The sequence below is a fragment of the Mastigoproctus giganteus genome, chromosome 4 (genome assembly GCF_048544385.1).
Source record: "Mastigoproctus giganteus isolate SK-2022 chromosome 4, ASM4854438v1, whole genome shotgun sequence".
NCBI classification, from domain to species: Eukaryota; Metazoa; Arthropoda; class Arachnida; order Uropygi; family Thelyphonidae; genus Mastigoproctus; species Mastigoproctus giganteus.
The window spans coordinates 125,729,749-125,748,382 of record NC_143578.1 but is presented as its reverse complement, the minus strand read 5'-3'; the positions used below and the strand labels follow the sequence as shown (position 1 = coordinate 125,748,382).

At 38.2% G+C, this 18,634-nt stretch overlaps 1 protein-coding gene across 1 annotated transcript in view; it reads left to right on the top strand.

Annotated features, from left to right (window-relative positions):
* LOC150087046 (uncharacterized) overlaps positions 1 to 18,634 on the top strand; it is a 221,252-nt gene that overhangs the window by 29,529 nt on the left and 173,089 nt on the right. Inside the window, exon 2 of the mRNA XM_090372358.1 lies at positions 2,277 to 2,354. Within this exon, the coding sequence (XP_090228484.1) occupies positions 2,277 to 2,354 (78 nt within the window). The remainder of the gene's footprint in view (positions 1 to 2,276; positions 2,355 to 18,634) is intronic.

Below are 18,634 nucleotides of genomic sequence, written 5' to 3'. Positions count from 1 at the left end.
GTCCACTTGATATTGATGGGTCAACTGTTGATGATCCTGCTCAGGTAGCTAACAAACTAAATGAATATTTTGCATCGACATTCACACATGAGGAGTTATTCAGCAGGGGAATGCCAGAGGTGTATTCAACTCCAGCAGTAAGCTACAGAATCTTGAAATAACTGAGAGTAAAGTGGAGGAGAAATTGTTGAAGATAAACACAAGAAAGGCACCCGGGGTGGATGGGATCTATCCAGTTATATTAAAGGAGGCAGCAAAGGAAGTAAGCAATCCATTAGCCATAATTATGAGAGCTTCCTTGGACTCAGCGGAGGTACCCATAGACTGGAAATGTGCAAATGTGACCCCAATTCACAAAGGAGGATCAAAGGCTGACACAAGTAATTATAGACCTGTGAGCTTAACCTCTGTTCCAGGAAAATTAATGGAGGCACTGGTTAAAGAAGCACTGCAGGATCATTTAGACAAGACTTCAGTTATAGCTCTGACACAGCATGGTTTTGTTAAGGGGAAGTCTTGCCTGACCAACCTGATTGGATACTATGATGCAGTCACAAAAGAACTGGATGCAGGGAATAACTTTGATATTATATACTTGGATCTTAGAAAGGCTTTTGATACTGTTGCACATGGAAGACTGCTACACAAATTGGAGCAGTGTGACATTGGAGGCAAATTGCTGCTATGGATAAAGGGGTGGTTGAGGGGGAGAAGACAGAGTGGTAATCAATGGACACTGGACTAATGGAATTAGTGGAGTCCCTCAGGGCTCAGTGTTGGGTCCATTATTGTTTTCTGTATTTATAAATGATATTGATGATGGTATATCAAGCTTAATGTCCAAGTTTGCAGATGATACAAAGGTTGGCAGGGTTGTCAAGGACACTACTGACACTGCTGCTGCAACAGGATCTGGAAAGGTTGAGCAGATGGGCTGAGAGGTGGCAAATGAAGTTTAACATTGACAAATGTAAAGTACTACACATGGGAAACAGCAACCCCAGAGCAACGTATCAACTCTGTGGTACTACACTGACAGTGGTAGAGAATGAAAGGGACTCTTGGGGGTGGTTGTGCAGGCAGATATGAAGTTCTCTGAGCAGTGCAGACGGGCTGCAAGAGTAGCTCATGGAGTATTGTCAATGATATACAGGAATTTTTCCAGCAGGGATAAGGAGGTGATTATTCTATTGTATAAGGCAATGGTCAGGCCACACCTAGAGTACTGTGTACAGGTCTGGAGGCCTCATTTCAAGAAGGATGTAGAGCTGCTGGAACGAGTACAGAGAAGGGCAACAAGATTAGTGAATGGAACAAAGGGGTGCTCTTACGAAGAAAGGCTTAAGTTTTGCAAATTACAGTGTCTGGAGACTAGGCACCAGCGAGGTGATCTGATAGAGGTGTATAAAGCCTTGAATGGTTTAAGCATGCTCAATGCTGATGAGATTCTTCCTCTAGCTCAGAAAAATCACCTGAGAGGGCATAAATTCAAATTGAGGAGAGACAGATGTAGGATAGACGTGCGGAAATTTGCCTTTAGCCAGCGGGTGGTTGGTTGGTGGAACAGACTTCCATCCCTTGTGGTGGAGGTTGATAGCCTAAATAAGTTTAAGGCTCAGCTGGACAAGTATTTTGAACGAACAGAGGGGTGAAGTGGAAGTGGGTTTTTTTTTTTTGGCTGATGCTGCATAAGCTTGCTTTCTTGCATCAAATGCCTCTGCTAATGCTAATGCCAGGCTCCCCCTGGTGACCGTTTCAAGACTTGTTGGCCTTTCATTGGTGGGTGGGCAGGTACCCTGGTATTGCAGATATGACAATCCAGTTGTGAAGATAATCCCACAATATGAGAGATGCCAAAAGGTGTACATTATTATATTGAGGGATTATCTTCACAACTGGATTGTCATGTCTGCAACAGCAGGGTAATATTATATAGATAATTTATACTCTTAAACATATGATGCCATGTTACATTTAGTTTTACTTAAATCTATTAATTATATATCTGTAAACAAACTAGTAATTTTTTTAAAAAATTTTATAATATGGTGAGACCAGAACAATTAAGTTTCCTCCCAAATTAACAATATACCTTAACATTTTATACAACACACTCATGAAAACAATGCAGTGTAAATAGTCTAGTTTGCATCGTATTTTAATAATTCTATTCTATGCATGATTTTAAGGATTTTGGTGTTTAAAGCAATTCTATAGCTGTTCAAGTTTTTAAAGCTCCGAAAATATATTTATAGTACGCGTGTTTCTTGTTGTAGGTTCTGCACACCACAGTATGGTTGTTGACTTCACTGAAGAAGCGAAAATATCGAAGCACTTATCCATTTCATTTGAAGGTAGGTCTTAATCAATAGATGCTTTACATTTACTTGAGTATGCAATTTGGATGATATTGGCATTTATCTTATTTTATCACTGGTCTTTAGCACATGAGAAATTCAGTTACTCAAGCATATTAATTTTTCCATGTATTAAGTTTTTTCATAGTACTACGACAAAATATTTTGTACATATATTACGGCAGCAATCATGAACCGTTTACCTCCTGCATATCAATAATAAGCTGAAGCAAAAATTAAACACCTTTCATTTGCAATGGGGATGAAGCTGACCAAAATTAGTAAGCAGTCATTATTATTATTACAAAAGAAGTAACAATATTTGAAAATCACTAAGGAGAACTTTGTTGCTGTATGATTCTGCACATAATTGCACTTAGTTTCAGTGTCAGACGTTGCCAACACTAAAACAATAAAAACAATTATAATACTGATCAAAAAATTTAAGCAAATTGTATTCAAATTAAAAAAGGAAAAAAATTCTATTTTATAATATAAACGGGGTGGCCAACCTGCAGTACGCATGCCACTAGTAGCAGTCGAAGCTCTTGTGTGGAACTGATTTAGAAAATTGGAAATTAAGGCAAATATACTCAGCTTAAATTCCATTTTTATTTTATTTTACTTATTTTATTTCACTGCAGAATACTGGCTTCATAAGTGGATGATGGTCAAATTCCATCCACTTCAAGAATATTAGTATGGTCAAATCCTTTCACATTTGTAGGATACCTGATTTAATATTTGAGAGACAGATCCTGTTCTTAGTGAAGACGATGATAGGGCTAATTTCCCAGCCGAATTTTTGGGATAATTTTCCCATTTGACTCAGATTGAAGTCTATCCTGATGCTGATCTCAAATATTATGTCACTTGGAGATTCCTTCTGACCCAGATGCTATCAGCTACCCAAGCCCTAGACCGTGACCATATAAGGTTCGTAGTAAGCAAAAAGACAGTGTCCACCTTATTAGGTACACTCATACTTATTAGGAAATGGGGCACTCTTTCAGTAGCAACAAAGTGTGTTCTTACCATGCGATATAAAATAGGTTGGCATATATGTAGTATATATACTATATATATTGGTATTAATGGCCCCCAAGTGTATGCTCATAACGGTAAGTATTATGTCTGCAGAAATGTGCATTCACAGACAGATTTTCATGTGCGGGCTGCAAAATACAGGAAAAGCTAAACACAGCCTTGAATGAAGAGGACTTCAGAAATTCCTCTTGTGGTCAACAGGAATGAAACCAAGACATCTCCAAATGAGACAGTAGTGTATCATGGTAATGAATAGGCTGCCACGGATAGCTAAATACATAGAGATGAGTGCAATTCAGCATAAGAAGGGACAGGGCGAAAAATTTAAATACAGCAGGCCCTCGTTGTAATGCAGTTTGCTCTACGCTGATTTGCTGTAATGCTGTTCTTATATTATAACCTGTATCTGACTATAATGCTGTTTTACAGATTGCATTTTTGGCATATTTAACGGAAGCGTTTCATTTGATGGAATCGACAGCTTGAAAATAAATAGCAAAACAGCATTGAAATTTTCCCACGCTCTGTGAAAATTTTCTCACACGCTAATTTAATTTCAGTACAGTGACTTGTTAAGTATTCCGAGATCAACATTTTAAAAAATGATCAAGTACAGTAAACCCCCGCTATTCACGGATGTTATGTTCCTGAGAAAAGTCGTGAATACCAAAAACGCGAATACTGAGTTATGGCTCCCATAGAAATAAAGGGGTTCCGTTCCAAAGTATGAAATATATAAGAAAAACTAGTCTAAAATTTTGTCTATGTATGTATTATATGTACCTTCATAATATGACTATGTACATAGACAGTACATAGTGAAATGCAAGCATATGGCATCGAAATGAAAATAAGAAATAATTTAATATTAAATGTAATATTTATTAGAAATTTCAAACAAATCTTTCAAACCAGCGCCTTTGCTAGCAAAAAAACTTATCCCGCCAGTGCTATCACCAGTTTCGCTAAAGTGTTGATAAATTAGTTTTGCCTTTTCATGAATGATGAGTGAACTTAATGGAATTTTATTTTGAGTTCGGTCTTCTATCCACAGATTTAAAGCCTTTTCCATTTTTTCTAATTTAACATCACGAGTTACAGAGCAAATTTTTGAAGCAATTAGTGCGTTTTCACGGACCCTACGGCGGATTTTTGCTTTCGATTTTTTGATTGATGGTACCGTTGACTCATTGATTTTATAATATTTTGCCACTGAGGAGACACTTTCACCATTAGAAATTTTATCTAATAACTCAATTTTATTCACTAATGTCCTCACCACCTTCTTTGATCTTTTCACATTTCCCTTGTTATTCGTAGCCATATTTTTGTAGGGTTAGAAAGAACTTGTCCACAATAAAGTCACTTTCTTCCGTTAACACACTCTATTTTACACTGCTAAATGGTAGATTTATCATTTTTGTAAGCATATCAATTTATAAATTGATAAATTTATTCAATTTATAAGCATAGAAATTAAAAGCAAACGACGAAACCTTCCATGACAAGCACATAACACACTGAACAAGGATTAGCAAGAAACATCCACGCTTGCGATTTTGTCACCCCTCTCCCCCCACCCACTGAGCACTGTTTTGACCGGGAAAGATAATTTTAGCCACGCTCATGTTTTTTTTATGGCGGAAAATATTCACGGCGCTTTAAAATTCACATTTTTTTAGGTTTCATTTTATATTAAATCGCGAAACCGCGAATACGGATACCACGAATAGCGGGAGTTTACTGTGTATTGCTTGTAATATTTGCATTATATGCATTTATCAGAAGTCTAGTCATCACTCAGTACAGTATTAGACATTGTGTGTACCTTCGTGGCATGGTAGAAGGTGCTGATATCACAAAAACTGCAACCCTGCGGGGTTTTCATGTACTGCTATATCTTGGGTGTATCGATTGGTCCAATAACTGAATAACATCTAGCCAATGTCTTTTCTGTGGTAGAAAGCATCTCGCTGATGCAAAAGGCCAATGGAAGCTGACAAGATTTGTGTTGGGTAACAGAAAGCTATAGTCAGTCAAATAAACCCAGAATAACAGCAGTAAAAATGGCTGAACTGGGTTTTACTCCTCTCACCAATAAACAAGAAAGTATGGTTATAGTGAGCTCAGTTACCTTAACGTTGAGCAGTGAAGGTTGGAAAGTACATTGTCTGGTCTGACGAAATCCAGTTCCTGGCTCCTGATGAGACCACTGTTTCCACCATCTTACTTGCCCCCCCCCCATTCACCTGATCTTAATCATATTGAAAATGTGTGGGTTATGGTGGAGAAAGCTATTAGTAGTAGTGGTATGTGATGCAAGAAAGCAAGTGTATAAGCTTATGCAGCATCAGCCAAAAAAAAAAAAAAAATCACACCATTGCCTCCAAATGCCTGTCCAGTTCCTCCTTAAATTTATTCAACCTATCAACTTCCACAACGACAGATGGAAGTTTGTTCCAGCAATTAACCACCCGCTGGCTAAAGGCAAATTTCCGCACATCTATTCTATAGGGCTTTCCAATAGTAACGCTCGATTTTTGTAACGCAATAAAACAAATTGTGAGAGTGATAGTGATCTATTTTTATTTTTATTATGAAGTATATGTGTTAACATTATGTTTTAAAAATTATATCAGATAAATGTCCGCCACGGCTTTGTCTGGTTTGGTTAATCCTGGATACCCAATTGGTGATGACGTTATCGCATAAAAGTGGCTCAATTTCAGCAATAACGCGCCTAATGTTGGCCTTTAAGGCGGCAACCGTCCGTGGTTTGTTAGCATAGACTTTGGATTTTAGAAAGCCCCAGAGAAAAAAATCCAGTGGCGTTAGGTCGCAGGATCTGGGCGGCCAATTAACGTCACCATTTCGCGATATAACGGAACCTTCAAATTTCTCATGCAATAGTGTTACTGTATCACGTGCCGTATGGCACGTAGCACCGTCTTGCTGAAACCAAATGTTTGTTAGATCGATTCCATCCACTGCAGGCCAAAAAAATCTCTTATCATAGCCCTGTATCGCTCACCGTTGACCGTAAGTGCCACTTCTTCTTTGTTTTCGAAAAAATACGGACTGATTATTCCGCCGGACCAAAGTGTACACCATACCGTAACTTTTTCGGAATGTAGTGGGACCTCATGAATCTCCCGTGGGTTTTCGTCGCTCCAAATTTGGCAATTTTGCTTGTTAACAAATCCACTTAACCAGAAATGAGCCTCGTCACTAAACATTATTTTTCGCCCAAAATCAGGATCGACCTCCAACTGTTCTAGCGCCCAATCAGCGAATGCACGCCACTGCGCATGATCGTTGGGCTTTAGTTGTTGGGTTAATTGCACTTTATAAGGGTGAAGCCCTAAGTCCTTATGCAGGATTCGCCAAGTTGTCGTCGAAGACAGGCCAAGTTCTTGAGCCCGACGCGGAATGGACTGTTGCAGATTCTCACGCACACTTTCCCGGACTGCAGCAATATTTTCAACGGATCTTGCATTTCGCTGACGTACAGGCGCTTTCAGATTTGCCACAGACCCAGTTGCTTCGAATTTGTTTATTAAACGGCAAATTGTGGATTCTGAAGGACGTTCGTCGACACCATAAACTGCACGGAGTGCACGAAACGTTTGACGAATAGAACATTGGTTTTGATAATAATTTTTTACAATTTCGACTCATTGCTCAGTCGTGTAACGCTCCATAATAAAATGCAGAGACTAACTGAATACGGCTACCAAAGATACCACCTGTGTGACTGTCAACTTCGTCATGTGCTGTTGCCAAACATCGAGCGTTACTATTGGAAAACCCTTTACATCTGTCTTTTCTTAATTTGAATTTATGCCCCCTTAGGTTCGTAATCTGAACAAGTGGAAGGATTCCATCAGAATTCAGCGTGCTCAACCCATTCAAGGCCTTATATACCTCAATCAGATCACCGCGCAGGTGCCTAGTCTCCAGCCACTGCAATTTGCAGAACTTAAGCATCTCTTGGTAAGAGGATCCCTTCATTCCCCTCACCAATCTTGTTGCCCTTCTCTGTACATGCTCAAGTAAATCTATATCCTTCCTAAAATGAGGCCTCCAGATCTGTATGCAGTACTCAAGCCTTGGCCTGACCATTGCCTTATACAAAGGGATAATCACCTCCTTTTCCCTGCTAGCAAAATTCCTATATATCATTGACAAAACCCCATGACCTGCCCTGGCAGCCTGTCTGCATTGCTCAGAAAACTTCATATCTGACTGCACAATTACTCCCAGGTCTTTTTCATTTTCTACCACCTTAAGTGTAGTACCACACAGTTAGTACGTTTCTCTGGGGTTACTTCTACCCATATGCAGTATTTTGCATTTGTCAAGGTAAACTTCAGTTGACACTTCTTAGCTTATCTGCCCAAATTATCTAGATCCTGTTGCAGTAGCACACTGCCATTACTGTCATTAAAAACCCTGCCAACCTTTGTATCATCTGCAAACTTCGACATTAAGCCTGATATACCTTCATCAATATCATTGATAAATATACAAAACAACAGTGGACCTAACACCGAACCCTGTGGGACTCCACTAATAACATTAGTCCACGAAGAGCAGCACCCATTGATTACCACCCTCTGTCTTCTCCCACTTAACCATCCTTTTATCCATTGTAGCAACTTACCCTTAATACCATTCTGCTCCAATTTGTACAATAGTCTTCCATGCGCTACAGTGTCAAAAGCTTTCCTGAAATCCAAATATATGATATCAAAATTATTTTTGCATCCATTTCCTTTGTAACCATATCATAATAATATCCTATCAAATTTGTCAGACAAGACTTTCCCTTAACAAACCCATGCTGTGTCTGAATTATTGCTGCAGTCTTGTCTAGATGATCCTGCAATGCATCTTTAACCAGTGACTCCATTATTTTACCGGAACAGAAGTTAAACTAACTGGTCTGTAATTACTCGTGTCACCCTTCGATCCCCCTTTGTGAATTGGGTTGCCACGATACATTTGCACATCTCCAGTCCGTGGGAACCTCCCCTGAGTCCAAGGACGCTCTCATAATTATGGCTAAGGGTTTGCTTAGTTGCTTTGCCGCCTCCTTTAATATAACTGGATAGATCCCATCCACCCCAGGTGCATTTCTTATGTTTAACTTCAACAATTTCTCCTCCACTTTGCTTTCAGTTATTCCAAAATCATTAAGTATCCTGCTACAATTTGATAACCTTCTGCCATTTTCAAACCTTAATAATTCCTCATGTGTGAATGTAGATGGAAAATACTCATTCAGTTTGTTTGCTATCTGAGCAGGATCATCAACAGTCGAATCATCGATGTCAAGTGGACCAATCAGATTCATCCCCTTCCTTTAGAGTTTATATAAGTAAAGAAATCCTTGCTGTTTTTCTTAGCATCTTTTGCCAAAGATTTCTCGTAATCCTAGTTGGCAACTAAGTCCCCTTCCTTCAACTTCGTTGGAGCCATGCAATATTTTGCTGGAAGAATGGTTAAATTAGACCAAAACTCACTAAAACAGTGAGTTTACCTATGTATGGAATCCATGCTATGATGCACATGTGCTGTTATTCGAAACAAAGGCAGCCTGATTCGATATTGAATAGAGGTTTGTATTTTTTTGACCAGTATATGTACTTGTATTTCAACTAAAATGTGTTGAACGTAGGTAAGATACAATCACCTTTCGAGAATACTATACAGCAGTCTATATATATTATATGTTATCTGTTTGTTATATCAGTTTTTGTTAACATTATATTTAAGATACCTTGTTCTCTGTTTTAATGCGTATCGTGCTGTAAACCCCTGGCTCCTTCCTGTGAATGGTATTATGTACTAAGTTCTGTACTCCCCTTTAGTGCATAATAAAGATTCATTTATTTATTAGGATGAATAAATAAATACAGAAGATAAATTAAATCTGTGATTGTTCTGATTTTTTATGTAATGTTCTGATGTCTCTTCTTTCCCCAAAGTTTTTGGGGAGACGCTATTTTGTATCCTTTCTAAATATATAAAGTTAATATTAATAATACATAATTTTATTAATTTAGCATGGAAATTAACAATTTCATAATAAATAACAATTTAACGTTGTCAAAGTGCAAGGACATTGTATGAATGGTAAGTATGCCTGCTCATTGACTGCTTATTTGACTTAATGTTGTACTGTTTTTTGTGCCTAAAATAATTAAGGCAAGCAGAAGCCTTATATAAAATGGAGCATTGTATATTTGATTTTCTTTCTGTTCAGTAAAATGCTTATGCATAAATGCCTTTATAAGGAAGAACATTAAAAGGAATGGACATTAATCAAAAATTTAATCAAGCATTAATCCTTGATGAGGAAGTTGAGTGCACATGACATTTTTAAAACATTGTACATGGTGGTAGTTTGATTATAACAGCTTTCTTAAATAAAGAAAGCAAATGGAAATTTAAGAGGCAAACCTACAAATTCTCCCCCCCCCCCAGAGATATCAGAACAAGACACCCTATGGTCTTTAGTAACCAAACCATTGGGCTTCAAGTCTACCAAACCATTGGGCTTCAAATCTACTTCTGCTGCTCAACATTGGAAGACTTTTCCTAATGGTAATTTCGCTACTGCAGGCAGGATCGTATCATGCCATCACAGCGACTAGATGCAAACAGGCAAAGCCAAATGCTACCCCTCACTATGTCAAAAGGGCACATTATTATTGCTACTGCTTTGCAGCCTCTGAAAACTGTGCCTAGATCAGTAGCATTCAAGCTACCATGTTAACGTGGCTGCAGTTAAGGCCGAATTTATAAAATTGCAATGGCGCAAGTACCAGAACCTCAAGTTCGTTGGAAGTTCTGGAACAATGCAAAAGACAAAACGTTCTTGTGTCTGCAACTTAGTTTCGACATGACAGAAGGGATTTTATAAAGAAAACCATAATAGAGCTGATTAATTCTAATCAGCTTTATTTATAAAATCGCCGAAACATGGACCACTCATTAGTAATAAGTTTTTTTTTTTTTTTTTTTTTTTTTAAGTGCTCCCACCCTTTTGCTAATTTTTGAGTGAACTCTTTACTTCAAATGACTTGGAGCCATGTCGGTTCCTGTCACTTGTTCTGGAATAATATGTGTGTAAGTAGTTTCTTTAGTCATCAATGGGATGAACGTTCTGTGTTTAGGTAAGTTTGTACTCTTTTTAATCCACGTTTTTTGTGGTCATATTGCTGATTTTTTTCAACAAAGAAATGGAGTTGCGATTAGGATTATCGAATCTGTATACAATGCATCCAGTAATGCCTGTTAAATCAGTCAAGATGATTCCGACTGCAACCATAAAGCACGAAAGAATTATGCATTAGACCAGTGCTTCTCAATTTTTAGTACCACAAAGTATTCTTTAATTTAGACGGATTACTAGGAAAAAATACAGGCAACTCTCGGTTTACGAAGAGTTCCAAGACGTTCGTTATATGATTTGTTTGTTATGTGTATCTTGCATTCCTGAGCTTTTATGATACTTATCGTATATGTTAGCAGCCATTTTAAAGCATTAAAACCATGCAATAAACATTGAATGGTCTATACAATACATTTTATTATAATGTATGTATGCATTATGGTTTATCGTACACGATACGTAATGTAAAATAAAATTAGAAAAGAATAAAAAAACAAGACATCATACTTTTTAATTTTAATTCAAAACAGAGTTACAAAATAGAAAAAAAGAAAATGAGTACTAACATAATATAAGTACTGTATATATACATATGTATTCAACTTTTACTTATCAATATCTTCTTCAGACTTCATCATTCTACGTGGCATGGCATGTAAACCAACATTGTTTTACTGGCTATATTAGTTTTATTAACCAAGAACAGTTCAGTATAATTATCATATAATAATTTTCTGATAATTATTGTAATAAATACATTTTTTAAAAGTTTATTTATTTAAATCTTATAATTATGTTCACTATACATTTGGCATTTCGTTTTATAAGGAACTCTATCTATTGGCGACTTTAATAAATTTTGAATGAATTGTGACGTTCGTTATAGCGAATGTTCGTAAATCGAATGTTTGTAAACCGAGAGTTGCCTGTAAATATATACAACTGCCTTACCATTAATTAATTAATTTTTTTAAAATTTATTTATTTATTTATTTATTTATTTATTTTATTTTATTTTTTTGGCTGATGCTGCATGAGCTTGCTTTCTTGCATCAAATGCCTCTGCTAATGCTAATGCTAACTCTATCTATTGGCAACTTTAAGAAATTTTGAATGGATACATACAAATTAACACGTGACACAGAAGCCTATGATAGATACAAGTTGATCTGTAACCAAGTTACAAAGGAGGTTAGGCAGGCTACGAGAAATCCTTGGCAAGGGATGCAAAGAAAAACAGCAAAGAGTTCTTTACTTATGTAAATTCTAGAAGGAAGGGAATGAATCAGATTGGTCCACTTGATATCGATGGGTCAACTGTTGATGATCCTGCTCAGGTAGCTAACAACCTGAATGAATATTTTACATCGACATTCACACATGAGGAGTTATTCAGCGAGGGGAATGCCAGAGGTGTATTCAACTCTGGCAGTAAGCTAGTGAATCTTGTAATAACTGAGAGTAAAGTGGAGGAGAAATTGTTGAAGATAAATACAAGAAAGGCACCTGGGGCGGATGGGATCTATCCAGTTATATTAAAGGAAGTAAGCAAATCCTTAGCCATAATTATGAGAGCTTCCTTGGACTCAGGGGAAGTACCTATGGACTGGAGATGTGCAAATGTAACCCCAATTCACAAAGGAGGATTAAAGGGCGACACAAATAATTACAGACCTGTTAGTTTAACTTCTGTTCCTGGAAAATTAATGGAGGCACTGGTTAAAGAAGCACTGCAGGATCATCTAGACAAGACTTCAGTCATAGCTCAGACACAGCATGGTTTTATTAAGGGGAAGTCTTGCCTGACCAATTTGATTGGATACTATGATGCAGTCACAAAAGAACTGGATGCAGGGAATAACTTTGATATTATATATTTGGATCTTAGAAAGGCTTTTGATACTGTTGCACATGGAAGACTGCTGCACAAATTGGAGCAGTGTGGCATTGGAGGCAAATTGCTGCTATGGATAAAGGGGTGGTTGAGGGGGAGAAGACAGAGAGTGGTAATCAATGGACACTGCTCATCGTGGACTAATGTTATTAGTGGAGTCCCTCAGGGTTCAGTATTGGGTCCATTATTGTTTTCTGTATTTATAAATGATATTGATGATATATCAAGCTTAATGTCCAAGTTTGCAGACGATACGAAGGTTGGCAGGGTTGTCAAGGTCACTACTGACACTATGCAACTGCAACAGGATCTGGAAAGGTTGAGCAGATGGGCTTCGAGGTGGCAAATGAAGTTTAACATTGACAAATGTAAAGTACTACATATGGGAAACAGCAACCCCAGAGCAATGTATCAACTCTGTGGTACTACACTGACAGTGGTAGAGAATGAAAGGGACCTGGGGGTGGTTGTGCAGGCAGATATGAATTTTTCTGAGCAGTGCAGATGGGCTGCAAGAGTAGCTCATGGTGTATTGTTGATGATATATAGGAATTTTTCTAGCAGGGATAAGGAGGTGATTATTCTCTTGTATAAGGCAATGGTCAGACCACACCTAGAGTACTGTATACAGGTCTGGAGGCCTCATTTCAAGAAGGATGTAGAGATGCTGGAACGAGTACCGAGAAGGGCAACAAGATTAGTGAATGGAACAAAGGGGTGCTCTTACGAAGAAAGGCTTAAGTTTTGCAAATTACCATGTTTGGAGACTAGGCACCGGCGAGGTGATCTGATAGAGGTGTATAAAGCCTTGAATGGTTTGAGCATGCTCAATGCTGATGGGATTCTTCCTCAGAATAATCACCTGAGAGGGCATAAATTCAAATTGAGAAAAGACAGATGTAGGATAGACGTGAGGAAATTTGCCTTTACCCAGCGGATGGGTGGTTGGTGGAATAGACTTCCATCCCTTGTCGTGGAAGTTGATAGCCTAAATAAGTTTAAGGCTCAGCTGGACAGGTATTTCGAACGAACAGCGGGGTGAAGTGGAAGTGGTTATTTTTTATTTATTTATTTTATTTTATTTATTATTTTTTTTTGGCTGATGCTGCATAAGCTTGCTTTCTTGCATCAAATGCCTCTGCTAATGCTAACTATATCTATTGGTGACTTTAAGAAATTTTGAATGAATTGTGACGTTCGTTATAGCGAATGTTTGTAAATCGAATGTTTGTAAACAGAGAGTTGCCTGTAAATATATACAACTGCCTTACCATTAATATCCAGACACCCAACAGTTGATAGTTGGTCATGTTCTACTCAAACACTACATGTCAGACACAACTATGACTATGCTATAATAGGTCTTTGAGAAGACCTACTAATATGGTTGTGAATACAAGATGCCTCAATTAACGGAGTTAACAGACTTCCAGCAGGGAAATCTGTTAACTCTGTCTGCTTATATGTGGAACCTATTATGATAATAGGTTCCACATAAGCAGTCAGTCTGTAAGAGATATTTCAATGGCACTGAAGATCTGAAGACGATTGCTTATAGGATTGAATGGAAGCAGATTGATGCGGAAATTTGATGAAACAACCCAAAAAACCTCCAAAACTGACAGAACTTGACAGGAGAGCAAGCTCTGCAAAGAATCATTCTTGCAACAAATGGAGGTCCTCAGTTAAACGATTGAGACACATGCTGGTCCCAATCGTTTGGGACACATGCAGCATCTCATGCACTAGTACAGTGCACAAGACTCTGCATGATATGAGTTACCACGTTTGGTATATAGGTTACCATTCGCAATCCACTAATCATTCCGATGAATGCCATAAGCCATCTAGCTTGGTGTAAGGCCCGCCTTTTTTCTACCATAGATCTTTGGAGTAACCAATTAATTTACTTACATGGTCTACCAGTCTTTTGGGCGTGACTGGATGCAGCAGATGCTTGGAGAACACAACATGGCAGACTATATCGTTCTGACAATGAAGTTTGGTAGAGGATCATGATAGTCTGGGCTATTTATTGTGATTTGTCCTGGGGCCATTGGTTGTTTTGGACACAGCCACATATGCCAGCACGTCTAGAGAAGTCTCTCTAGACGTTTGGCAGCATGGCGGGGAAGTCCCATACCTGTATCAGCATGTATGTATTGGATCGCATTGTGATGGACTGGTTTGAGGACATTAATATGGAATAATTGGACAGGCCAGATCAGAGATCTGATCTGGTTTCAAAGAGAACCTCTGGCATGAATTAGATCATTTGGTGCGTGTGAGGAGTGACTGTCCTAAAAACAGAATTAACTAGTAGCTGCTTGAAGGCCAAATGGTGGAAAATATCGGACGGCATTCACATAAAACTAGTGGGAAATGTTTCATAGAGACTACTGTCTATTATAAAGGCTAGAGGTTTCATCACATGTTATTTTCCTGTGAATAAAGGTTATATTCACAGGAAATTTACAGTAGCCGCTGGCAGAGGTGAAAGTGATTCTTGCACTGCTTCTATTGGAATGAGCAGCAGCCTGGAAAATAAGATGCAGGATATTTCAGAGACTGCTGGGAGTCATTGGGGTACAAGTAAACACATGGGTTGTGTTAGGGTAGCTAAGAAAAAGAACAGGTGCATGTATACTTGCGTGTACACCAATGCTAGGAGTTTGGTAAATAAATTTGATGAATTTGAGGTATTGCTCAAAGCATCAAAGGCGGATATTGTTGGGATATCAGAGACGTGATGTCACACAGATATAAGTAATGCAGAACTGGAATTTGGGGAAACGTCTACAGAAAGGATAGACAGGATAGAAAGGGAGGAGGGGTTATGCTATTAGTTAAGAAACACATAAAATCCAAGGAAGTGAAGCCAGTCGACATCGCTGGACAGTGCAGTGTTGAGTCAGTTTGGTGTGACATAAGCATTGGGAGATCAAAATTGAGAGTGGGAGTGTGCTATAGGCCCATTGACTCTGATGAGTATAATAAGAAACTGTACAGGGAAATAGAGTGGGCCAGTAAATCAGAGAGTCTTAGAATGGGGGATTTTAATTTCCCAGATATTGACTGGAATTTGTGGGTTGGTCACTCACACACTAGCAAGGCTTTTGTGGATTTATTGGATGATTGTTTTCTAAATCAGCATGTTCGGGAGGCAACTAGAGGAAGTAATACTCTCGATATGATTATCAGTAGTGATTCTTCATGCATTAAGAATCTGCAGATACAGGAACCACTAGGTGGCAGTGATCGCAGTGTGCTGAAGTGGGATTTACTCAAGGAGGTAACTACCATTAGGGGTAAAGGGAAGGGTTACTGCTTTTGTAAAGGCGACTACGATGGTCTGAGACAGTATTTAAATTCTATACAGTGGGACCAACTGATGATGTTACCAACAGCAAACTCAAAATGGAAAGCATTCAAAGAACTTATCTTGGAAGCTACTAGGCTTTACATACCAACTAAGAAATATTGTTCAAGGTTCAGGCCTAAATGGATGTCAGATGAACTAATGAGACATATGGCACAGAAGAAAAATGCATGGGATACATATAAATTAACATGTGACACAGAAGCCTACGATAGATATAACTTGATCTGTAACCAAGTTACAAATGAGGTTAGGCAGGCGAAGGCAGATTACGAGAAATCTTTGGCAGAGGATGCAAAGAAAAACAGCAAGGAGTTCTTTACTTATGTAAACTCTAGAAGGAAGAGGATGAATCAGATTGGCCCACTTGATATCGATGGTTCAACTGTTCATGATCCTGATCAGGTAACTAACAAACTAAATCAATATTTTGCATCTACGTTCACACATGAGGAGTTATTCAGGAAGGGGAATGCCATAGATGAAGTAAACACTGGCAGTGAGCTAGATGATCTTGTAATAATTGAGAGTAAAGTGGAGGAGAAATTGTTGAAGATAAATACAAGAAAGGCACCTGGGGTGGATGGGATCTATCCAGTTATATTAAAGGAGGCAGCAAAGGAAGTAAGCAATCCATTAGCCATAATTATGAGAGCTTCCTTGGACTCAATGGAGGTACCCACAGACTGGAGATGTGCAAATGTAACCCCAATTCGCAAAGGAGGATCAAAGACTGACACAAGTAATTATAGACCTGTGAGTTTAACTTCTGTTCCAGGAAAATTAATAGAAGCACTGGTTAAAGAAGCACTGCTGGATCATCTTGACAAGAATTCAGTTATAGCTCAGACACAGCATGGTTTTGTTAAGGGAAGGTCTTCCTGACCAATTTGATTGTGTATACTATGATGCAGTCACAAAAGAATTGGATGCAGGGAATAACTTTGATATTTTATATTTGGATCTTAGAAAGGCTTTTGATACTGTTGCACATGGAAGACTGCTGCACAAATTGGAGCAGTGTGGCATTGGTGGCAAATTGTTGCTATGGATAAAGGGATGGTTGAGTGGCAGAAGACAGAGTGGTAATTAATGGACACTGCTCATCATGGACTAATGTTATTAGTGGAGTCCCTCAGGGTTTAGTGTTGGGTCCATTGTTGTTTTCTGTATTTATAAATAATATTGATGATGGTATATCAAGCTTAATGTCCAAGTTTGCGGACGATACAAAGGTTGGCAGGGTTGTTGAGGACGTTACTGACGCTATTCTGCTGCAGCAGGATCTGGAAAGGTTGAGCAGATGGGCTGAGTGGTGGCAAATGAAGTTTGACATTGACAAATGTAAAGTACTACATATGGGAAACAGCAACCCCAGAGCAACGTATCAACTCTGTGGTACTACACTGACAGTGGTAGAGAATGAAAAGGACCTGGGGGTAATTGTGCAGGCAGATAAGAAGTTCTCTGAGCAGTGCAGACGGGCTGCAAGAGTAGCTCATGGTGTCTTATCAATGATATACAGGAATTTTTCTAGCAGGGATAGGGAGGTGATTATTCCCTTGTATAAGACAATGGTCAGGCCGCACCTTGAGTACTGTATACAGGTCTGGAGGCCTCATTTCAAGAAGGATGTAGAGCTGCTGGAACGAGTACAGAGAAGGGCAACAAGGTTAGTGAACGGAACGAAGGGTTGCTCTTACGAATAAAGGCTTAAGTTTTGCAAATTAGTGTCTGGAGACTAGGCACCAGCGAGGTGATCTGATAGGGGTGTCCAAAGCCTTGAATGGTTTGAGCATGCTCAATGCTGATGGGATACTGTCTGTTGCTCAGAATAATCACCTGAGAGGGCATAAATTCAAATTGAGGAAAGACAGATGTAGGATAGATGTGTGGAAATTTGCCTTTAGCCAGCGGGTAGTTGGTTGGTGGAACAGACTTCCATCCCTTGTTGTGGAAGTTGATAGCCTAAATAAATTTAAGGCTCAGCTGGACAGGTATTTCGAACGAACGGAGGGGTGAAGTGGAAGGGGTTTTTTTTTTTTTTTTTTGGCTGATGCTGCATAAGCTTTCTTCTTGCATGATATACCTCTGCTAATACTAATGCTAATATGTAGAAATGTAGGTGTCCGGATATTAATGGTAGGGCAGTTTATATATATATGGTATATATAATATTTTTTTTCATTTTACTGTATATAAATATTACAAATAAATATTAAATAATATTAAATATATTAAATAAATAATAAACAAATAAATATTGAAGGCAATCCAGAAAATGAATTAAAAAGATCTCCTTCATATTTATACAGACAATACTTGTAAATAAATTACGTAAAAATTTATTTCTCAGCACAACAGAATTCCAAGTAATGAGTCCTTCCCTTGCACTAGTTGAGAAACTCTGCATTAGACTTAATGCTATAACGCTGCATTAGACTTAATGCAGAGTTTCTGAACAACTGAGAAAGAGTTTTTTATGTCATTTTACCCATTTTCTTTTACCAGGTAATTTAATATTTAAAAATATAATAATAATTGACTACTTCATTACAGTAACAAATTTCTGGTTCATATTTTGTTACTTTACTAAATAAAAATTGGAGTAGTTAAAGTGCTACTTTTTTTGTAAATGACTGAAAATGATGCCAAATTAATGATGTATGTAGTAAATATTCCATCCTAAAGCAGGATTTTTATCAGATAGTTAGTAAACACACATCGTTAGTTTATAAGTCCCCAACATGGGTGCATAATAAAATAAGTACGAAAAC